The sequence below is a fragment of the Erinaceus europaeus genome, chromosome 7 (assembly GCF_950295315.1).
Source record: "Erinaceus europaeus chromosome 7, mEriEur2.1, whole genome shotgun sequence".
Taxonomy (NCBI): domain Eukaryota; kingdom Metazoa; phylum Chordata; class Mammalia; order Eulipotyphla; family Erinaceidae; genus Erinaceus; species Erinaceus europaeus.
Genome location: NC_080168.1, coordinates 66816128 through 66840208, shown reverse-complemented (window position 1 = coordinate 66840208; position 24081 = coordinate 66816128). Strand labels below are relative to the sequence as shown.

General features: G+C 52.6%; 1 protein-coding gene and 1 long non-coding RNA gene across 5 annotated transcripts in view; one reads left to right on the top strand and one right to left on the bottom strand.

Moving 5' to 3' along the window:
• The first annotated feature begins 108 nt into the window (after nt 1-108).
• On the top strand, nt 109-7084 carry LOC132539435 (uncharacterized). Of its 2 annotated transcripts, none has more exons than XR_009550724.1 (3): nt 109-242; nt 6423-6634; nt 6755-7084. It is a non-coding gene; the product is annotated as an uncharacterized LOC132539435 (long non-coding RNA). The 2 variants fall into 2 exon arrangements; XR_009550725.1 differs by having other exon boundaries at nt 6353-6634.
• Nucleotides 7085-8703: 1619 nt separating this feature from the next.
• Nucleotides 8704-24081, bottom strand: part of FGD4 (FYVE, RhoGEF and PH domain containing 4) — an 86059-nt gene continuing 70681 nt past the window's right edge. For 2 of the 3 annotated variants that reach the window (XM_060194629.1, XM_060194630.1), the window contains exons 9-17: nt 22590-22648; nt 21866-22012; nt 20181-20353; nt 19244-19274; nt 17231-17323; nt 16973-17119; nt 15584-15788; nt 14486-14626; nt 8704-13135 (exon numbers count right to left, since the gene is read on the bottom strand). In XM_060194629.1, the coding sequence (XP_060050612.1) occupies nt 12771-13135; nt 14486-14626; nt 15584-15788; nt 16973-17119; nt 17231-17323; nt 19244-19274; nt 20181-20353; nt 21866-22012; nt 22590-22648 (1361 nt within the window). In that variant the 3' untranslated portion in view covers nt 8704-12770. The remainder of the gene's footprint in view (nt 13136-14485; nt 14627-15583; nt 15789-16972; nt 17120-17230; nt 17324-19243; nt 19275-20180; nt 20354-21865; nt 22013-22589; nt 22649-24081) is intronic. The other variant, XM_016191968.2, reaches the window with a different exon arrangement.

Here is a 24081-nt window from a genome sequence, read left to right as displayed (position 1 = left end):
GTTCCTGCCGCCACTGATTGGGCCCTGTCGCGCTCCCGGCAATCCCTGCGCCGTACCCGCAGCAGCCTCCGGGAGTTGTAGTTTGGATCCTAGTCCTTCGCCCCATCCCGGGGCTCCGCCCCACGCCATCCTCCCGGCAAGCCCCGCGCTGCCCGGACCGGAAGAAGGCCTGCCGGGAGTCGTAGTTTCGGTGCCTACAGCTCCGGACTGGCCTCTGGGGAAGGGCGCGGCAGCGGGCACATGTAAGGTCATGTGTGCATGCGCAGCGCGGGTTTCTGGCCCCTGAGGACAGCTCTGGCCCTGGGATCGCAGACCCTGGCCTAGACAGCCGGTGCTCGCACAGAACCTATCCGAACCGCCTGCTGCACCAAGGGAGCCAGTCTGATCCACCCCGGAGCACGCACAGAAACGATCCGGACCGCCCACTGCACCAAGAGAGCCAGTCTTCAGTGCACGCACAGAACAAACCCACTGGATCAGTGCACACAGACGCACAGCCAGCCCGCTGGACCAGTGCATACAGATGCACACACAACCAGCCCACTGGATCAGTGCACACACACAGCAAACCCAAAGGACCAGTGCACACAGACACACAACCAGCCCACTGGACTAGCGTACACAGACATACATCAAGACCAAAGGACCAATGCACACAGACACACATACATCCAGCCCACTGGACCAGTGCACACAGACACACAGCCAGCCCACTGGACCAGTGCACACACACACCCAGTCCGCTGGACCTGGCACACACACACAACCGCCCGCAGGACCTCTGCGGGTGTGCACACACACAGAAACAGCCCACTGGACTAGTGCACACACACATACACACACACACCCAGCCTGCTGGACCAGTGCACACACACAGCCAGCCCGCTGGACCAGTGCACACAGACACACACACATACACACACACACACACAGCCAGCCTACTGGACCAGTGCACACACACAGACACCCTGCTGGACCAGTGCACACAGAAGCACACACACAGCCAGCCCGCTGGACCAGTGCGCGCACACACACACACACACACACACACACACACACAGCCAGCCTGCTGGACCAATGCACACAGACACACAGCAAACTCAAAGGACCAATGCACATAGACACACAACCAACCCACTGGACTAGTGTACACAGACACACAGCAAGCCCAAAGGACCAGTGCACACAGAAACACAGCCAGCCCACTGGACCAGTGCGCACGCGCGCGCACACACACACACACACACACACACACAAAATCATCCCACTGGACCAGTGCACACATAGGCACAGAACCAGGCCACTGAGTCAGTGCACACACAGAGAACCAGCCCACAGGACTGGTACACACACACACACACACACACACACACACACACACACACACAACCAGTCCACTGGCTGTTGCTCACACAGCACTATCTGCCCACTGGGGGAACAGGGCTAGTGCTCATGGGCCCCCGCTTGCAGGCCAGTGGAGCTGGGAGTCAGCGGGTGGGAAGGGTGGTGCAACCTAAGTTCCCTGAGCCTTCTGGTACTGGGCTAGTTCTGGTTGGGCCACTGGACCTACTAAGCCACTGCACTCCCACAAAGGGACCAGGGCACCCATTCTGAGCCTAGCCCAGGGTCACTCCCAGATCAGGCACCTGCTGTGGGTGCTAGACTCAGGGAGCAGCCCAGAGGTCCGCAGGCTACCCGGGGGCCCTGGACTACAGCTTTGGGCAAGGTACAACCCCATGGGGGCCCAATAGGAAGGGGTGGGACCAGTGCCTGGACTTCAGCAGGTGAACAGAACACCTGAGCCCACTCAGTGCCTGGGCAGCCAGGCTGACCTGCATCCTATCAGATAAGGTGAGAAGGAAGTCAGAAGTAAATAATAATAATAATAACAACAACAACAATAATAATATATCTGGGTCTGGGAGACAGCATAGTGGTTCTGCAAAAGACTATGCTGAGGGTGGTCCGGGAGATGGCTCAGTGGATAAAGCACTGGACTCTCAGGCATGAGGTTCTGAGTTCAATTCCTGGCAGCACATGTACCACAGTGATGTCTGGTTCTTTCTCTCTCTCCTCCTGTCTTTCACATTAATAAATAAATAAAATCTTCAAAAAAAATAAGATTATTAGTGAGACTCCAAGATCTCAGGTTCAATCACCAGCACAACCATCAACCAGAGATTAACAGTACTCTGGCCTATCTTTCTTTCTGTGTCTCTTTCATTAAAATAAATATATATTTGGGACCTCCAGCAGCACACACATTACCAAGCACAAGGACTCAGGTTCAACCCCCCCCCCACTCCCCACCTGCAGGGGAGTTTCACAAGTGATGAAGCAGAGGTGCAGGTGTCTCTCTGTCTCTCTCTCTCTTTTTTAAAATATTTTTTTGTTATTGGATATAGATAGAAATTGAGAGGAAAGGGGAAAATAGAGAGGGAAAGACAGGGAGATGCCTGCAGCCCTGATTCATCACTCATGAAGCTTTCCTCCTGCAGGTGTGGACCAGGGACTTGAACCTGCGTACTTGTACACTGTTATGTGCACTACAAATCCACTGCTCCTTGCCATGCTAGCTTCCCGGGCGGGAGAAAGAGATGACCAGGGACTCATGGCTGAGTTGGGAAGCAGTATCTCTTTATTGACGAGCGGAGATGTGGTTCAACAGTCTAATCTAATCACAACACAATTCTGTCCTGCATCTCTCCTGAGGCGGAAGAGTCAGAAAAAAAGGAAGTACATAGGATAGGGGGCGGGGAGAAGGAAAAAGCGAGAACCACTGAGGATTAAATCAATGTCCTGGAGGCAGGGGGGTTTTCAGTCAACAGTGGCTATGTAAACATACATCATAAGTAATAATACATAAGTAAGAATACATCATAAGTAATACAAGCGAACCTAATGTGATGATCAAAACAGAAGGTCTTATAAGCAATATTTAGAAGCATACCAACAGCTCCTGGATGCCATTTTTTTCCATTTTATTGGATAAGACAGAGAGAAATTGAGAGAAGAGAGGAAGAGAGAAAGATAGACACCTGCAGATCTGCTTCATGGCTTGTGATGCTTCCCCCTGCAGGTGGAGAGTGGAGTCTTGAACTCAGATCCTTGAGCAGGTCCTTGTACTTAGTACTATGTGTGCTTAACTGGGTGTGCCACCACCTGGGCCCCTAAATCATTTTTTAGGAGAGAGAGAAGGCGAGAGAACCAGAACAGTGGCATCACGTGATACTGGGAACCAAACTCAGGACCTGATGCTTGGGAGCCCACGACCTTATCCCCTGCACCACTTCCCAGGCCAGGCCTCTGTTCTCTAGGAAAGTGCACGCTGTGCCCCACTGTGCCCTGAACACTTTGTGTCCACAGCTTCTCAGGAGCAAAAGCAGCTGGCTCCAGGCTCAGCTCTTCCCCGGCCTGGCCGGCAGCTGCTCCTCCGTTGCATGTGGTGCCCATATCCTTTCCTGCTTGTAAGCTGAGAATAAAAGCCATTCTGTGGGGCACTGCGAGTCCCACCTGGTCTCTAACACCTCTCTTGAGTGAGACAGATTCGAGTGCCTGGGGACTGCGGGCTCCCACTATCTCTTTCTAGGAGGAAGCGCAAGAGGCCGAGGCCGGTGACCATCCATTATCGCCAGGACTCTTATTAGCACTGCCAGCTGGGGCCGGCTGATGTGCCAGTCCCCTCTGGCCAGGCTCTGAGGTCACAGGACAGAGGAAGGGAGGCTGAGGAAGAAGCCATGGGCCGGCACTGAGAGGAGCGGGCTGAGTGCTGGGTGCTGAGGGGTGCTGTCTCAAGAGCTCTGCTGGCAGCAGACACAGCCAAACAGTCTGGGTCTGAACACCTGGTGCTCAGAGCATGCCTACCTGTGGGGCTCGTTTAACCACTTTCCCCCTTCCCTCTCCAGGGACTCACCTTACATCACCCCCCACCGCTGGCTGCAAAGTTGTCTTTCCTTTTTTAAACTGTTTATTAGACTTCGATTTTTATTGCTGTTTGGGTTATTGCTGGGGCTCAGTGCTGTCACTACGACTCTGCTATTCCTGGAGGACTTCTCTTCCTTTTTTCTTTCTTTCTTTCTTTTCTTTCTTCCATCCTTCTTTCCTTCTTTTTTTCTATTTTTTATTTATAGGATGGAGAGAAATTGAGAGGGAAGAGAGAAATAAGGAGAGAGACAGAGAGACACCTGTAGACCTGCTTCGCTTCCTGCAGGTGGAGAGTGGGGGTTCAAACCCAGGTCCTTGTGCATTATAATGTGTGTGCTCAACCTGGTGTGCCACCACCTGGCCTCCTCTTTCCTTTTTTTTTTTTGTTTTTTGTTTTTTGTTTATGCTCCCAGAGCTGTACTGGGACTTTGTACTTGTGCAATACTACTGCTCCTAGCAGACTATTACTACTACTACTATTATTATGATCATCATCATCATTATTATCATGCTTCTCTTCCTTCTTCTTCCTCTTCCCCCTTTTTCGAAGAGAGGGAGGGGCACATGCAGCATGGTTCCACTGCTTACATGGTCCTCCCCTGAGTGTGGGGTGCTTATGCCAGGGTGCTCCCCCAGCAGGGTGCTCTGCACCAGGGAGTCATCTCCTGGCCTCTCTCTCTCTCCCAGAGTCCTCCCTCTCTCTCTGGGTGCGGGAATGAGGCCGGTTGCCTGTCCTAGAAACTCAAGTCAAAGCAAGTGACATTTCTTTGTCACTGCTTTGTGCAGCCATGGGGCTAGCCTGACCTGGCCCTGGTGGCCTGGAATATCCCCTGCCCCAGTGTCCACCAGGTCCCCATACCACTGCTGGACTCTGCACAGGTGGACTTGTGTGACCTGGACAGGGCCCCATGCTCAGCCCCCACAGACCTGCAGCCACTTGAGAGTCCAGGAGACACCACTGTCGCCTGATCAGTCTCTCTCCCTCTCCCTCTGCTGGGACCCTACAACCCGGCCAGCCGGTGCCCCCAGCAGAGGCCTCTCAGTGGCCAGGTGGGAGAAGAGGGATGGAACGCCGAGGCTGGTGCTGTCTCTCTTCTCTCCCCATCTTCCCAGCTCCCCCTCCATCTCCTTTTCTGTGATGAGCACAGCTCCTGGGGGATGCAGCTGAGCACCCCACCACCCACTGCTTTTCTCTGGGATGCAGCAGGTACAACTCTGATGTGAAACACAGGTAGGAGGCCGGGTGGTGGCGCACCTAGCAGGGCATACAGGCTGCCGTGCACAAGGACCCGGGTTCAAGCCCCCGCTCCCCTTCTCCCCGCAGGGGAGAAGCTTCATAAGTGGTGTAGCAGGTCTTCAGGTGTCTCTCTGTCTTTCTCTCTCTCTTTTTATTTTTTGTATTGCCTCCAGAGGCTTGATGCTAGCACTACAAATCTACAGCTCCTTGTGGCCTATTATTATTATTATTATTTGATAGGTCATAGAGCAATTGAGAATGAAGAGGGAGATAGAGAGGGAGAGAGACACCTGCAGCCCTGCTTCTCTGCTCATGAAGCTTCCTGCCCGCAGGTGGAGAGTGGGGGCTTGAACCCTTGTTCTTATGCATGGTAATGTGTGCACTCAACCAGGTGCAGCACCACCTGGTCCCCTCTCTCTTCCTCTCTCTCTCTCTCTCCCTTCTCTCTCAATTCTTCTGTCTCTATGAAAGAAAAAAAGGAAAAGAAAAAGGCCAGGTGGTGGCACACCTGGTTAAATGCACACATTACAGTGCACAAGGACCCAGGTTCAAGTCCCTGGTCCCTACCTACAGGAGGAAAAGCTTCACTAGTGGTGAAGCAGGGCTATAGATGTCTGTCTTTCTCCTTTTCTTTCACCCCCTTCCCTCGCGATTTCTGGCTGTCTCTATCCAATAAATAAAAAATAATTTAGAGATTCCATTTTTTTAAAAAAAAAAAAGCTTAAAAGAGAAAAGAATTGGGAGTTGGGTTGTAGCACAGTGGGTTAAGCGCAGTGGCGCAAAGCACAAGGATCCCGGTTTGAGCCCCCAGCTCCCCACCTGCAGGGGAGTCGCTTCACAGGTGGTAAAGCAGGTCTGCAGGTGTCTATCTTCTCTCCTCTTCTCTTCCCTTCCTATCTCCATTTCTCTCTGTCCTATCCAACAACGACGACAAGAATAATAACTACAACAATAAAACAACAAGGACAACAAAAGGGAATAAATATTTAAAAAGAGAGAGAGAGAAAAAAGAACTAGAAGTAAATCTACAGAGAAAGCTATATTCATAGTGCAGCAAGGCCCAGAGCCTGGGAGTCCAAAGCTCTCCCTGTGAAACCCCAGGGTGAGGGCTGCCTGCCAACCTTGGGGGGGGGGGTCTCCTCCACCTCTTTCCTCAAACAGCAAGGCTATTCCAGTCTCTTTCCAAAATAGCTTTTTGCCAGAACTCAAGAGATCGTCAGCCGCCTCCAGGAGGCACAGTACTAAATCCTTTCTTCTCCAGCTGAAGGGGCTTGAAGGCTGCAGCCCTGCTTCTCAGTGCCCACTGGGCACTCCTGCTGGGACCCGAGGCTGCCCAGCCAGTAGAGTTGAGAGACAACAGTGGGCTCAGGGAATCAGCCAGATCTGGAGTCTGGAAGCTCTGAAAAGCTCCTGCCCACACGGGGCTCAGCTGGGTGGAGGGCAGCATAGAGCTGAGACCAACCACCCCTCCAGGTGAGTGTTCCCAGGGCCCCGCAGGCCCTGTGCCCCTCAACACAACCAGTCACCCTGGGAGGCAGGGGGAGGGCCCTCAGGCCTGGCCTGGCCTCTCTACTCCCCTGTCGGGTCCTGAAGGTGCTGGGCAGTGAAGCAAGGTGGCAGCCTGCCCCTCCTGTCTGCAGGGATGGGGCTTCCTCCTGCTGTCATCAAAGCGGCCCTGGAATCTGCTGCTCCTGCCTCAGAATCCGAGGGTCACGCAAGCAAGTCACACTCTCTACAAAGAGAAGGATACAAGGACTGTGCAGCCTGTCACTGAGTGACTGGGAAAGCTGACCACTATGTCAAGGGACAAGCCCACTGTACTTGTTCAAGGCTCAGTGTTCTGGGTGTGAGCCCGCTGAGTTCATGATGCGGCAGTAAATCAACGCCACTTCCCGCCCAGTCACCACCGAAAACCCCACAACATTTTGCTGCGTCCAGTTGTGTTTTTTCTTTTCTTTTTTTTTTTTTTTTGCTTGAAAATCACGGACACTCAGACCCTGTGGAGCTGGGTTTTCAGTATCGGGAATCCCTAAGTGTCACCTGTGGTCATCTCATGATGAAGACTGGGGAACGAGGAGGGTGGAGGCTCAGCCCAACCACACCCAGGGTGCCTCCAGGCCCCACTCACCTTTCCTGGCCCCCAACCAGGTGAGGTCCAGTCTGTGTGGGACACAGGCCAGCCAGTGTCACATGCCCAGGACTTGGTGCCCACCTGCTGCAGAGCCCACTGACTGGGTGGGCACCAGGGGGCTGGTGGTCACTGGCAGGTGGATACACATAAACAGCTGGTTCGTACCACATCCTTCTCAGGTGTGTTGATAGATAGATAGATAGATAGATAGATAGATAGATAGATAGATAGAGTGAGTGTATGATACTGAGGCTGGCTTGGGGGTGTCCTCGGAAAGCACCCTAAATCTGAGCAGGCACTGCAAGCTGCAGTGTGGGGCACACCCTCCCCAGGGGAGAGCTGGGGCCTGGGCAGCCTGGCTCCCTCTCCTGTGCTCTGTGCCCGGGGCTTCTGTCCCTCACCCCCCACACACAGAGACACACAGCTACAAAAACTCACACCCCAACACAGAGAAACAGAGACATAAAGACACAGATGCACAGACTCACTCTAGCAGAGACAGAGACAGACACACAGAGAGATACAGATACAGACACACCACAGCTCAGAGACAGATATATATATATGTGTGTGTGTATATATATATACATGTATGTTTATGTATATATATGTATATATATATATACACAGAGAAACACAGCTACACACAGACTCACACTCTAGCACAGAGACATACAGAGACACACAGATGCACACAGACTCACACCCCACCAGAGTCACACAGACATACAAGAGACACAGAGATGCACAGTCACAGAAACAGAGACACACAGACACACAAAGAAAGACACAGATACACAGACTCACACCCCAGTAGAGACATGAGGAGGTAAGGGGCTATGCAGTTGATGGTCCCGGGAAGACAGGAGTGAGAGAGCCAGGCTCTGGATTTCCTGGCAATGAGACAGGCACCTCTGCAGCCAGCTGCTCCTTGCATTCATGCTTCTGTGCATCCCCTCAGACACCCAGCCACTATTCCATAATCCGCACATGCATCCACCCACCTATCCCTTCTTCCCTCCCTCCTGTGGCTGACGGACTCTGAGACCTGGGGGAGAGCGTCCATTCTGGAAGTGCTCTCCATCTGGAGCTTCACCCAGATTCTCGTATTGGGAGCAAGGTGAAGGGAGCCCCAGTGACCAGTCCTGGAACATGCTCCAGCCAACACTCTGTGGTCCCCAAGAACCACCTCTGAGCTCCTGCAGCCACTGCAGAGTCTCTTCCCAGACTCCAAGCAGTGGTCAGATGTCATGGAACCCCGCTCCAGTCACTAGCTTTCTTCTTGAAAGACTGTTGCAGGTTCAGGGGGACCCCATGAGAGCAGCTCTGAGCCAAACAGCAGAGGACAGCCCCAAGTACGCCACACAGGACCCACAGACTCTGCGTCGACACAGCACCCAAGGCATCAGGCTCATTGGAGGACAAGTTTATTTACAACATCGAATGCTCCATGTTTCCCAGGGGTTAAAGTGCTGAGCGGCACCCCATCTCCACAGCCCCGCCTTGGCCCCACACACAGGTCACACAGGATGTACACGCCTGCGAGCCTTCAAGTTCACCGAGCTAGGGGACAGACAGGACCCTGGGCGCACAGTTCTCTTTTCTTTTTTTCACATTTAACATTCTGACAACACTTATCCGAAAGTCTCAGTCCATTGTCACTCACAGGAAGCACTAGTTGGGAGGGAAAAAAATATGCTTTCTATACAGACACAGTCTCTAAAAGAGGGAGCTCTTCCCCACAACCCCCTCCTGAGTGAGACCACCCCAGCCCACACACTGAGTCACATACAGAGCAACTGATAGCAGGTTGGGCCCTCAGGCCACCCGACCTCTCTCCACCCCCATCACTCTATGGTCTGCTTTTTCACTTTTGAAGAGTCTACCGCAGTGAGATTTCCTTATCTCCTGCCTCACTGACTGGCCACCATGAACTATAGGGGGACTCCTCCCACCCACAAGCTAAACTCTCCCTGTAGGAGCTGTGTCATGTGCTCTCACCTCCACACACAACAAAGACACCTTCTCCTGCCAGGGCTAGGGCAGAAGGAGAAGTCGTGGCAAGCAACTGAGGGTGCTGCTGCCCCAGGGAAGTGGGGGACAGGGGCCCCAAGGAGGAAATCAGTGTTTAAACAGTAGAGGGGAAAAAAAGAGAGAGAGAGAGCAGGAGCCCAAATGTCAACTTCTGGCTGGTGATGCCTAAGCTGGCTCCTCTCCACCTCATCAGCAAACACAGGAATCCGGGAGTACAGAAGAAAAGAGTTGGGCCCAAGTCCATGTAAATGACTCACCATGAATTACAGTGGAAACATTCAAGTTAAAAAAGGAAGAGCTGCTTGGGGCTAGGCAGTGGCGCACCCGTTTAAGTGCACATAGCAAGGATCCCGGTTTGAGCCCTTGGCGCCCCACCTTCGAAGGGAGGTTGCTTTACAGCGGTGAAGCAGGTCTGCGGGTGTCTTTCTTTCTTGCTCCCTCTCTACCTCCCCCTCCCCTCTCAATTTCTCTCTGTCTCTATCCAATAAAAAGGAAAAGATGGTTGCCAGGAGCAGTGGATTTGTAGTACCAGCATTGAGCCCCTGTAATAACCCTGGAGGCAAAAAGAAAAGGAAAGAAAGAAAAGGAAGAGCTGCTTAGAAACATTTCTCTCCTGTGGAAAAGCAGCTGGGAGCCCACAGTGTTTTCACAGCTCTGCATGGATGCAGGAGTCAGTCAGGGCTCTGCATGCAACACCCACCTCCCTGAGCAGGCACAGGTGTGACAGTGAGAAAGAATCCTGCTGAGATGGGGGGGGGGGGGGAAGAAGAGCAGCCCAGCCTGGCCCACAGCCCATGTGAGTGGGGATGGAACTCTGACAAGCCACAGCCTGTCCAGTGAAATTTTCAGGAAGACGATGGCCCAGGAAACTGGGAATGTGGAGATGTCCCTGCTTTCTGCACTGGTCTTAGCCTAGCAGCCCCACACCCCAGCCCTGAGCACTCACAAGAAGAATGTGGACCCAGGAGGGTATGACTCATGGTCTGTCCTGAGCTGGCCCAGGAAAGGCGACAGAAAAGGCGATCGATCCCTGTTCTCAGAAGCCCCAGCTATCCCCTGCCCCAGAGACCACCTTCAGTCATCACAGACACGGCTCCGAGGGGGAACTTAAGGCTTTGGCCATAGCTAGGAACAAGATTTACAACTCAAAGGTATGTGTGCGGGGAGGGGGGGAGGATATACCCTGTTTCCCAAAAGTACACAGGAAAAAGCGAGAGCGCTGAGAACTTGTGGAAGCATTTCGGAGAGGAGGTTGTTAGAAGGCATCTGTGACTATGAGCCTATCTCTGCCATACTCTGGAGTTTGCAGTTTAACTACAAGTATTGTTTTAAAATAATAATAATAATCCAAATGGGTTATTATTATTATTGATACTATCTATGAGGACAGGGCATATTTAAAAGGTTAGTTCCTATAAAAAGCTGGGTTTTTTTTACTTGTTTACTACAGACCCTTCACTTAACTAATAAAGATGACTTTCCTCACCTGTCTGTGACATCAAACCTCCCAGAAAAGAAAACAGCACTTGGCAAAGTCGTGCTGTGTGCTTAGCAGCTGTACCATCCAATCCCTCTGCAAAAGAATCCACTTGAGAGAGACTTGAACCCCAGGACTGAAGCTCCCGCATCATCTCCCTGGCACTCACCCATCTGCAAGGCAACCTCACGTCTAACATTAGTTCTCTCTGCTTTTGTGTGAAGGGCAGTGCATTAAAATCTCGGTATTAAAAAAAACTGCCCTGTAGAGTTTTATTGCTGGAAAGGTGGCTGGTGGCATTTTTCATGGCTGCACCCCACAGGGACTCCAAGATCAGGCCGCACAGCAATGCTGAGCAAAGTCTGAGTGTCCAAGGCTGGAATGTTCCGTGCTTGTGATCCAGAAGTTCTTCGGTTTGGGCAGGACAGTGCTTTAGTGGAAGCTTGGAAAGCACCAGATTTTGAAAAATAAAGACTTCAGAGCCACGTGGAATGTTGGTTGTTTTTGTTTTGTAACAGGAATGCAACATTTTTTCTTCTTCTCTTCTTGTTGAGGTTCCCTCTGCCCGGCCTGCTTGGGTGTCTCAGGAAGCATGCGACAGACATGGTTCTGGAGACTGGGGGACTTTGATGTCTTTTAGTTGAGCTGAGCATATTCTCAACGACCCACCGAGAGCATCTTTTGCTGCTGCAGAGGCAAAGTGGGCTCTGCAGAGAGATTCCTGGGTGGCCACTGTGATCAGAGTTTCCCCTCCTGGCCGTCACCTTGTCTCTCTGCTCTCTTTTCTGGTGGCTCACAAGGCCAAAGGCTGCAGCTACCCTTCAAGCCAGGAGCCTGTCCCTGACTTCCCTGCCTGTAGGTGGGAGAGGGATAATGCTCCCTGCTCTACACGTGTCCTCCCTCAGCCGCTGAGGGCAGGGGCAGGCATGTGAGTTCCTTGCAGGTGGGCACCAGGGCAGAGAATGGGCTAATAGACTCAGGCAGCTCAGGACAGGACTTATAGGAAGAGCAGCCCTGCTGCTGACAGGGGCTCCATCTGCCTGGCTTCTTCCTCACAGTCCCCGGCGGCCATGAGAGCTGCTTTGCCTGAGAGCAGTCCCCGTCCCTTCTACTGGAAAGGTCTGGTCTGTGCACAAGGACAGGCCTGGCCACGCCGGGAAAGAGCCAGGGATCTGCAGGCTGTGACTACCCCAAACGAGCAAGCGCCATCTCAGACAAGCAGGACACAGAAGCCTGGACTTCTCCTCGCCTGAGGTGGGGAAGATTAGCACCTTGGGAGAGAGGCACTGCTTTAAGGAGGCACAGAACAAAACGTTAGGACTTGGAAAACACCGATGGAATTCACCAACACACCCCCACCCCATCCGTGACCCATCTCTCTTATTAGAAAAGCATCAGCCACCTCAGATGCCCAGCAGCGAGATGCAGCTCACCAGAAAACATGAAATGAGGAGCCCTCCTCAGCCCTAAGGTACAACATGCTCTGCATTTGAAAAATAAATTAGGGGAAAGTATGAACCTACGGGGAAAGCATGGGACTATGTACATATATATTATGTATAGATTCATAGATTTCTATTCAATACTATATACACATAATTGCTATAGACTTGAGATAGTTTATTCTGAGCATTTCTACAAAAACAAGTATTATCTTCTTTTGATGAGTCAAAAACCTGAGCACCCACGGGCTGTCCTCTGTGCACGTATCTGCAGCTGGGGTGCCATCAACTGAAATAAGTTAAGAGGGTCACGGACGGATAGCTTGAAGGGTAGCTGTACTTCTCTTCCCCTTGGGTCTGTTTTGGCAACGTGGAGGTATGTGTGGCGTGTGCACGCACTCGCACAGGGGCCTCTGGCAACTAAGCGCCAACTCTGACCTGACAGATTCCTCCGAGAAAAAGTCCCCCGCAGGCAGGGCTGGACAGGGCAGGGCAGGGCAGAGCAGTAGGCGGGGCCCTTTCACATTACTCACAGGCAGCGGCAAGCAGGGCGGCCGGCTGGTGAGGGGACAGCCTTCTGCTCCCATGTAAAGTGCTAAGAGGTGAGTGGATCCCGGAGGTTGAGCTCAGCACTCCAAGCTCCTCCGGGAACCAGCCAGGGAGTCCCCGGGGCCAGGGGTAGGGGGCTCTCCGGAGTCCTCGGGTGTCTCCCCTCGGACAGCCAGGTCGATGACCCGCAGCCACCTCTGTTTGAGCTCCTCGCTGTCTGCGGCAAAGCTGTGCAGGGACTTGGACTGGCTGAGCTTGAAGCTGTGCGGTAGGTCGGCGCTGCGCGGGAGCGGCTCCACCACGTAGCCCAGCAGCGGGATGGTGGCCTGGGCGCGCACGTCCTGCACATGTACAGCCCATAGCTGGTGCTCACCCCACTACCCAGCTGCACCCCTGCTCTCCACCCACAGCCAAAAACACCTCCCCCTGCCTGTATGTGGGTGTAAAGATGGATGGGTGGGCAGAAGAGTGGATGCATGGATGAATGGATGGAAGGATGGATGGAAGGAAGGATGGATGGATGGATGGATGGATGGATGGATGGATGGATGGATGGATGGAAAGATGGATGGAAAGATGGATGGAAAGATGGATAGAAAGATGGATGGATGGATGGTTGGATGGATGGATAGAAAGATGGAAGGATGGGTGGATGCATGCATGGATGGATGCATGCATGGATGGAAAGTTGCATGGGAGGATGGATGGATGGAAATATGCATAGATGTATGTGTGGGTGGATGGATAGAAAGATGGAGGGATGGGTGGATGCATGCATGGATGGATGCATGCATGGATGGAAAGATGCATAGATGAATGGATGGATGATGAGATGCATAGATGGGATGATGGATGCATGGATGGAAAGTTGCATGGGAGGATGGATGGATGGATGGATGGATGGATGGATGGATGGAAAGATGCATAGAAGGATGCGTGGGTGGATGAATGGATGCACAGATGTGTGGGTAGGTCAGTGGATGAAAAGATGCATACATGGATGAATGGATGGGTGGGTGGGTAGATACATGGATGGATGGATGGATGGATGGAAAGATGCATAGATGGATGGGTGGGTGGGGAGTGGATGGATGGATGGAAAGATACATGGGCGGATGGATGCATAGATGGAAAGATGCATGGGTGGATGCATGTATGGATGGAAAGATGGATAGATGCAAAGATGGATGAGAGGATTGGATGGATGGATCAATAGATAGATGGATGAATAGACAGATGGCTGAACATATGGATGAAAAGATGGATGGTGGATGGATGGAAAGATGCATAGGTGGATGAATGGAATGATGGATAAAGAGATAGAAAGATGGATGGATAGATAGATGAAAAGAAGGGATGTATGGTGTATGTATGTATGTATGGATAGAGAGAAAGAGGGATAAGTGGATGGATGGAAAGACAGATGCAAAGATGGATGAATGGATTGGATGGATGGATCAATGGATAGATGGATGAACAGATTCATGGCTATGTGGATGGATGGATGGATGGATGGAAGGATGGATGAAAAGATGGATGGATGAATAGCTACAAAGATTGCCCCTGTGCCCCATGCCAGGTATGATGGAGGAGGTGTGCCCCCTGCTGGAGGTGGGAGTGATGGAGGATTGGGTGTCTGCTTATCCTCCCCACCCTGCCCCAGCCCGCTCCTTTGAGGGAAGGTCAGGTACCTGGGGCGCGCCATACAGGTAGAGCACCAGGGGGTCTTGCTTGGGGATCACACACCAGGCCCTCTGCCAGGGCTTGGACTTCTCCATGTACAGGAGGAAGCTGCATACCACACTGTTGCCAGAGACCTCCGCTGCCTCGATCTAGAGCATGGGCAGAGAGGGACAGTGGCCCGTGAGGGCCAGTGGGGTGGCCATGGAGCACACAGGCTCCCTCCCACTTTCTGCTGCTCTCCAGAAAGACCCTTCCCTCAGCTGTGCAGGCAGCTGGGGACAGACCAGTGTAATCTCACTGTGGTAACTCCTCCGGCTTGGACTCTGGAGTTCCTGTTCTGAAAAGTGGCTGTTTTCACTCTCTATGGGGTTTTGAGATTCAACAAGTGTCCAATCTCACATTTAAGAACTGGAGGGGCCAGGTTGTAGCATACCCAGTCGAGCGCACATATTACCATGCACAAGGACCTGGGTTCCAGTTCCCATTCCCCACCTGCAGGGGGAAAACTTCACAAGTGGAGAAGCAGGGCTGAAAGTGTCTCTCTGTCTCTCTCACTATCTCCCCTTTCCCTCTTGATCTCTCTCTATCCTATCAAGTATGAAAAAACAAATACATAAATAAAAATAAAAAATAAAAAACATGTGTACTAGAGGGCTGGGTTATGGTGCACTTGGTTAAGTGCACACATTACAGTGCATAAGAACCCAGGTTCAAGAACCCTGGTTCCTACCTGCGAGGGGAAGTCTCACAAACAGTGAAGCAGGGCTGCAGGTCTCTCTCTGTTTCCCTCTCTATCTTCCCCTCCCTCTCTCAATTTCTCTCTGTCCTGTTAAGTTAAAAAAGGAAAAAAAAAAAAGGCCCCTAACAACAGTGGATTTGTCCTGCAGAAACAGAGCCCCTAGTAATAACCCTGGTGGCAATAAGAGAGAGAGGAAGAGGGAGAGATACAAAGGAGGAGAGAGGGAGAGGGAGGAAATGAGAGAGAGGGGGAGAGGGAAAAAGGGAAAGAAAGAGAGATAGGGAGAGAGGGAGAAGGAGAAAGAGAGACAGAGAGAAAGAGAGGAAGAGGGGAGAGAGGTCCCTAAACTTGGGCTAGCTGCTTGGACCTCTGTTCTCTGCAGGCTTGGGAGCAGGCCAAGTCAGGCCCTCGTGGGGGGGGGGGCGGCTGACCTCCAGGATGCCTCTGCGCTTCTTCTCCTCGCTGTCGGTGACCCCACTGATGCTCTGGAAGCAATCCCGGCAGACCTTGTTCAGCTTGCCACCATCGTACTCCAGCTGCGCCTTGTAGTCTGAGCACCGCCAGCAGACCACCTGCGGGGGGGGGGGGCACACAGGGACCACAGTGGACAAGGGACAAGTGAGCTGCAGTACCCTAGAGCCGACTGGGGGATGTGGGGGCACCAAGTTTCCCTGTCCCTGGGAGGGGCTCTGAGAGGTCCATCTCTACCACCAACAGACTGCAGCAGCACCCCAAGTGAAGCCAGCTCCCCTTGGCCAGGCTGTGCCTCTTTCCCCCTTCCTCCATAGGACCCCAGAGCCAGCTGCTACAGGTGGGAGGAGTCTCTCTACTTGCCCGGCCTTCTCTGCCTGATTCTGAGTGGTTGAGCTCCCAGGTCCCTGAGACCATGGTGTCTGAGAAGTCCCTGTTACAGCCTGCCTCTCCTGGCTGCTCCCCACATCTGTAGCTGCCCTGAGGGTGCTCACTGCTTAGTCCTCCCTGGGACAGCACACTTAACACCCTCTCCAGACTCTTCTAAGCATGTTTCATTCATTCATCCTACATTTTATTTATTTATTATTATTTTTTTTTTATTGCTACCAGGTGCTCTGTGCCTGCTCTTGGAATCCACTGACCCGGTGGAAATTTTAATTTTTTTTCCTTTCTATTGATATTTTATTTTGTATTTATTTATTTATTGGATAGAGACAGAGAGAAACTGAGAGGGGACGAGGAGATAGACACCTGCAGCCCTGCTTCACCACTCATGAAACTTTCCCACTGCATGTGGGAGTGGGGACTGAACCTACATCTTTGCACACTGTAGTGTGTGCACTTAACCAGGAGCACCACTGCCTGGCTCCAATATTGACATTTTATTTGATGGGACTGAGAAAGGGGAGAGAAAGGGGGGAGGGGGGAAGAAAGGGAGAAAGAAAGGAAGAAAGAGACACACTTGCTTCATCGTCCACCTCCCCTCTGCTCTAAAGACAAGAACTAGGACTGGACGGTGGTGCATCTGGCTGAGTGCACATGTTACAATGTGCAAGGACCCAGGTTTGAGCCCCTGGTCCCGACCTGCAGGGGGAAAGCTTTGCGAGTGGTGAAGCAGGGCTGCAGGTGTCTCTCTATCTCCCCCTTCCCTCTCAATTTCTGGATGTCACTATCCAATAAATAAACAAAGATTAAGAAAAATAAAGACAAGAGGGCCCCCAAACCCATCCCCTTGTGCTCCCCCCATGTCCGTCCCGTCCCATCCCATCCCGTCCCCACTCACGTGTCCACAGGCCCGGCAGTGGTGGCGCCGCCGTGTAAGTGCATTGAAAGGCTCCTTGCACTTCATGCACATGGTGACCTCGTTGTCCCTGATCCAGCGGGGGGCCCGCTTCCCCAGCTCTGCTGTGGCCAGGCAGGGCACAGGCAGCTTAGAGAGAGAGGCCAGCACCAGGTGTTAAGAGAGACAGGGAAGCTGGTGCTCGGACCCCACGGCCAGGACCTCCCTTGCTGCCTGGGGGCGTCCTGGTGGGACACTCACAGGAGCCTCGGCGTGTATGTCACTGTCCTTGGCAATGGCGTTGCGGAAGGTCTCGTGCCTCTGGTGGAAGGCGTCGATGGTGTCCTGAAGTGCCTGCATACACAGTGAAGGCAGGGGCACCAGTCAGCCCAGGAGGAGACATACAGCCGGGGCACTTGGGTTTTTTTTCCCCCCCGCAGCCCAGCTCAGCTCTGGCTTATGATAGTGCTGGGAATGGAACCTGGGGCCTCAGAGCCTCAGAGCCTCAGGCAGGAGAGTCTCTTTGCAGAACTCCTATGCTGTCTCCCCAGGCTTCTTCTTATTATTATTATTAATTATCATTTTCCCCAGAGCCCTGCTCAGCTCTGGCTGACGGTGGTGCTGAGGCTGGACCTGGGACCTTGGAGCCTCAGGTAGGAGAGTCTCTTTGCAGAACCACTGTGCTGTCTCTTCAGTCCTATTATTACTATTAATTACTATTGTTACTACTATTATTATTACTATTATTTCTCCCAGAGCCCTGCTCAACTCTGGCTGATGATGCTAGGGATTGAACCCGGGACCTCAAAGCCTCAGGCAGGAGAGTCTTTTCCCAGAACCATTGTGCTGTCTCCCTGGCCTCCACTATTTTAAAGTCATTTATCTGTTAATGACAGGAAGGCCCAGAGCATCCCTCTAGCATATGTGGTGCAGGGGTTGGGCTCAGGACCTCATTCTGGAGAACCCAGTGTTTTTTAAAAATATTTTATTTATTTATTTATTTATTTTCCCTTTTTGTTGACCTTGTTTTTATCATTGTTGTGATTATTATTGTTGTTGTTATTAATGTTGTTGTTGCCAGATAGGACAGATAAAAATGGAGAAAGGAGAGGAAAACAGAGATGGGGAGAGAAAGATAGGCACCTGAAGACCTACTTCACCACTTGTGAAGTGACCCCCCTGCAGGTGGGGAGCCGGGGGCTCGAACTGGGATCCTTATGCTGGTCCTCATGTGCCATGTGCACTTAACCCCCTGCGCTACAGCCTGACCCCAAATCCAATGTTTTGTTAACTGTGTCACACCTAGGGCCCCAGAATTAACATCTTTAATCAAAAATTAAAGAGATTCTGGGCATGGCACACCTGGTTAAGTGAACATGTTACCATGCTCAAGGACTTGGGTTCAAGCCCCCACTTTGGAAAAAAAAAGTGGGGAGAGGGAATGGTTGCCATCGATGAATTTGTAATGTAGGTACTGAGCCCCAGATAACTTTGATGGCAATAAGGAGAAGTAAATAAACAAATGACTGGGATCAGGGGATGGCTCCCTCAGGACTACACACACGATGCTGAGTAAGGCCCTAAGTTCCAGTCCTAGCACCACATGCAAGTCCCATGGAAGACAGCAGGGCTGGGCCGTAAATGGTGGAGCTGTGCTGTGGTGTCTCTCTCACCAAGAATTAAAAAAAACAGGAAGTCTACTCAGGAGGTCACATGCAAGGGCCCTGGGTTCCTTGCCCAGACCCACAGAAAACATTTGCGTGAGTGCACATGCAGCACACGTAGTACAGTGCACAAGGACCCAGTTTCAAGCCCCTGCTTCCCACCTGCAGGGGGAAAGCTTTGTGAGCAGAGAAGCAGGGCTGCAGGTGTCTCTCTCTCTCTCTCTCTCTCTCTCCCTCTCTCCCTGTCTTTATTTCTATGTCTCATCCAAGATAAATTAAGTAAATAAATAAAAATTAAAAGGAGCCACGTGCTGGTGCACCTGGGTGAGTGCACACATCACAATGTGCAAGGACCTGAGTTCAAGCCCTTGGTCCCCACCTGCAGGGGGGAGCACCACAGGTTGTGAAGCTTGTCTGTGGGTGTCTCTCTCTCCCTCTCACCCCCTTCCCTCTCAACTTCTTTCAGGCTTTATCCAAAGGAAGGAGAAGGGGAAGAAGAGAAGGAAGGGAGCTCTGTCCTGATGATGCATTCTAAGCAAACAGGACTTGGTCACAGCTGTGGCCGCAGAGGGTAGCAGCAGAACGAGGCGTGGAGGTGGGGGCAGCTCACCTTGATCCACTCTTCTTTGTCTTGCTCAGAACTGAAACAAGAAGAAAGGACAGGAGTGAGTCCCACTGGCAGACAAGGCTGCTCTCACTGTTCCCTCTCTGGAAGTTCAGGGCAGATGGGAAAGGAGCCACAGTCAACAGGCATCTGCCTCTCTGCTACCAAACAAGGGCATTCCTCAACAGATGCTTGTTTCCCCAGGGGCCCTCTGTTCCACCCTGGCTGATGGTGGTGCTGGGACTGAGCCTGGGGCAGGAAAGCCAGCTGCAGGAGGAAAAGGGCCTGCGGGAAGTGGGGGGCAGCTAGTGATCCGGCAGAGCAATCTCCTGCAAGAGTCTGGATCTGGCTGCCCCCAGTTGCCCGGGGAGGGGACAGATATCCTTCAGCCAGAGTCTGTAGCTCAGGCTATGAGGGAGGGGTCACCTGGTATCCAGGAGGGAATCTAGGGCAACTGACTCAGGGCCCTGCAGAGGGGGACTCCACCATGGGGTGCCTGAGCCAGGCTTCCACCATGGGATGTTAGAATCGGGTCTCTGCCATGGGACACCTGAGCCAGGTAGGTAGGTACAGGAGCTGGCGACTCTGAAGCACCCAGCTTCACACGCAGCCACGCATGGCCATGCTCCTGGGAGCACATCACACAGTAGCCACCCTCACACCTCCCTTCCTCACCAGGGACAAAGGGACACGTGAGCCCAAGGCCAGCCCTCAGCCCCTGCCACAGAACAGGGACAAGCCACACGTGTCCTCAAGCTGAGGGCGAGGGTCTGTGGCCACCTCCATGCCCGCTGCCTGTGCAGGGGAGGAGGGTCCTGAGGAGAGGAGGGATAGTCGGGTGGGAGGAGGCTGGGTCTGGGGGAGGCTGTGGCGTGGTCAGGTGCCCCCCAGGCTGTCCTGCCCACCCGCTCCTGGGGTCCCAGCTGGGTCCACAGCAGCTTACCTGGCCTGCAGCTCTAGTGTGCGCTCCTTGCCCGACACTTGGAAGGTGTGGGGGTAGCCCTCATTGTGTGTCTCCAGGATCTTCATGCCTTCCACGCCCACTCGCGTGCGCACCGTGAAGCGGGAGCCCACCAGGCTGAACCTGGGCACGCAGTACAGTAGCATGTCATTGAACTGCGGGAGAGAGGCACTCCGTGAGGGGAGACAGGGGACAGGGACAGCAGAGGCCAGGGCGCCACAATCCCCGGGGGCTGCCAGCCACTCAGACTGGCCACACCCTGCCCACGATGCCACAGGAGTGTAAGGGAGTCAGCTCAAGTCCCCTCCTCCAACCAGTGGCGAGTCTCTCCAGCTCTTGTGGGTCAGGCCCAGCTCTGGAAGGAAGGATTTCCCTGGCTGGAGGCTGCTTGGCTGTGGCTGCATGGAGCCCTCCTCGCCTCAGCCTGTATCAGCCCCTCTGAGGGTGCTGGGTGCTCCTCTCTCCTACTGAACCCCTGGGCATTCCCCCACCCCCCCAAGGACAGAGTTCACTCCTCCCACGCAGAAGCCCCTCTCTTGCCCCCAGGAAGTGGGGTGAGTGCCCAGCAGCACAAGTCACCCAGAAGACAAAGAGGCTGCAGAAGTGACAGACATGGCGGCAGGCTGTGACCCTGATGTGGAGGCCACGGCCACTACCGCCACTGTGGGTCCCCCTCCACCAACACTAAGAGAAGTCCTGGCAGGGCCCGGGGTGACTCAGAGCATGCATCCTCCTCCATGTGTGAGGCCCTGGGTTTGAGCCTCAGCACCACAATGAGCCACCATGGACAGCAGGGGGGAGCTGCTTGGATGCATTGGTAGGGCTGGGCCATCTCTCCATTCTCCTCTAGGTACATGGAAGTTATAAAGGTGGGCCAACAACCTCACATGGGAGCAAGGCCCCACCTGAGGGGCTCACTTCCTGGTGTTGTGCAGACAGAAAGAGGAAGCTGGTGCCGTGATGGGGCCAAGTGGCTGGGCTTTCCCTGTATCGGGAGAGCTCCCCTCTGTTCTGTGCCTCGGCAAAGCACAGGGTGAGCTGGTTGAACTGGGCAAAAGCCCCAAGTGGGTCTCAGTGTCATGGGGCTTGGGGTACTGTCTGCCTGAGCCCCAATCCCCCCCACTTTCCCCCAGACACAGTGATCTGTCTGCAACAGCTTGGCACCCAGCCTGGGCATTTCTCTACACACACACACACACACACACACACACACACACTCAAACACACACTGACTCACACACTCACAAATGCTCTCACACACACTTAGACACACATATTCACAGACTCACACACATACTCAGTCATACACATATTCTCACACACTCACAGACTCTCATACACTCTCGCATACTCACAGACTTACACACACACACTCACAGACTCTCTCATACAGACATACAGACACACACACACATTGTCACACTCAAATTGTCTCACACACATTCACAGACACTCAGTCTCTCACACAGACTGTCACACACACTCACAGACTCACACACCCAGACTCTCTCACACACACTCAAAGACTCACACACACAATCTCACACTCACATACCCATATGATCATACACACTCTGACTCACACACATTCATAGATACTCACACAGTCAGACACACACTCTCTCACACACTCACAGACTCTCTCACACATTAACATTCACACTCACCAGGAACAGGTACCGCTCCTGGGCTGATGTGTTCCGGGCTGCCAGCTTGAGGATCTGCCCTTCTTTGATGAGCTCACTGGAAGGGTTGACGATATCTTCTTCCTCCCCCAACATTTCATAGATCTCTAGAAGCTTCTTTAGGTTGTCCTACAAAATCAGACAACAGCAGGATCAAACATGAGGAGGCCGTAACACTGCCATAACCTCGGCAGACATCTGGGTGACTGAGGGGCTAGGAGCAGGTGTGAAATCTGGGCCAAAGTAGGGTAGTTCTGAGAACATTGAAACCTGATGGGGCAGGGAGGATGGTTACTCCAGATGACAATGAGCATTCCTAGCAATCTTTTTTTTGCCTTCAGGACTCAGTGCTGGCACTACAAATCCACCACTCCTGGTGGTCTTTCCCTCCCCCCCCATTTTATTTGATAGGACAGAGATAAATTGAGAGGGGAAAGGGAGCTAGAGAGGGAGAAAGACAGACACCTGCAGACCTGCTTCACCACTTGTGAAGCTTACCCCTCCCCCCGCAGGTGGGGACTGGGGGCTCGAACCCATGTCCTTGAGCACGGTAATGTGTGCACTCAGTAGGGTGCGCCCCGTCCGGTCTTGTGGGCAGTGGTTTTTGTTGGAGGGCCTCAGCTCACTCTGTCCAATGCCAGGAGCTGAGCTGGATGTGAGTGGGCTGCAGTGTGAGTGCAGGAGCTCGCCCCCGGCAGGCGCTCACCATCTTCCGTATGGCGCTGTTGGAGTGGCTGGCTGCTGTGGAGATGATCTCCAGAGACTCTGGGTGGAGAAAGAGGAAGTGAGTGAGTATGCATGGTCTTACTCTGCTATGGGGGACCTGGACAACACACACTGGGAATAAAGCCCCAGACACAAAGACACAAGACCAGAGCAGGGGCGGCTTCCTTCCAGAAACTGGGTGATTTCAAGGCTCTCACCCACACAGAGTCACACAGAGTCAGATAGCACAACCCCTGGCATGAAGGCACTCCCGTGTGGTGCTGGGGCTCAAACCTGGGTCATGTGCACAGCAAGGCACACACCAACAGATGAGGTGTCTCTTTAGCCTTGAAGGTTACACTTATTTTTACAGGAGAGGGAGATGGAGACAGAGATATAGAAGACTGCTCAGCTCTGGGGACTCAGGCATGCAGGTTTCTCTTTATTAGATAAAATGTAAGAGGAGCTGGGCAGTGGTGCACTTGGTTAAGTGCACACATTACAGTGTGCAAGGACCCAGGCTCAAGTCCCTAGCTCTCAGTTTCCTCCCTGCAAGGGGGGGAACTTCACAAGTGATGAAGCAGTACTGCAGGTTCCCCCCCCCCATCCCTGTCTTACCCTTTCCTTTCAATTTCTGTCTCAATCCAAAATAAAGAAAGAAAAGAGCCAAAGAAAGAGTGAGAAAGGAAGATACCATAGACCCCTCCTCAAAGAAAGGAAGAAAGAGAAGAAAAATATCAAAGAAAGAGCAAGAGAAGAAGACAGAGAGGAAAGATACCACAACCCCCTCAAGAAAGAAAGATCAAAAGAAGACAAAGACAAATGAGACACCATAGCCCTCTCCAGAAAAAAAGGAAGAAATCAAAGAGAATGAGAGAGAAAGACAGTGAGAAGAGGGACACCACAGCCCCCTCTACAATGAAAGAGAAGAAAAATGTCAAAGAAAGAGTGAGAGAAGAGAAGCTCAGTAAGCCACAGCCACCAAATTGCAGATGCTACCATGACACTACCCTGACTTCCCTGGGCAGAGGACCTCACCAATGTGTCCTGGAAACCCACCTCCCCAGAGCCCTGCCCCACTAGGGAAAGACAGAAACAGGCTGGGGGTGTGGATCCACCTGCCAACACCCATGTCAGTGGAGAAGCAACTACAGAAGCCAGACAGACTTTCCATCTTCTGCACCCCAAAAAGAATTCTGGTTCATAATCCCAATGGGGCAAACATTAGAGGAAGATGACCAGAAGGTTCTGAACCCCAATTCCATCAGGATCCAGAGAGACAGAAGAGGGGGAAAAAAAGGGAAGGACACTCAGAAGTAGTAGGTATAACTTAGAAAGTAAGAGAAGGCAGGACCACAGAAAAAAAGGGCAAATATATAGAATATAGACACTTATAGAAATAATAGTCAACCCATATCTGTGGTCTTGGGAGAACCACTGCAGTTTCCAATGGAGGAGATAGGAACTCTGGTGGCGATAACAATTTGCAATTA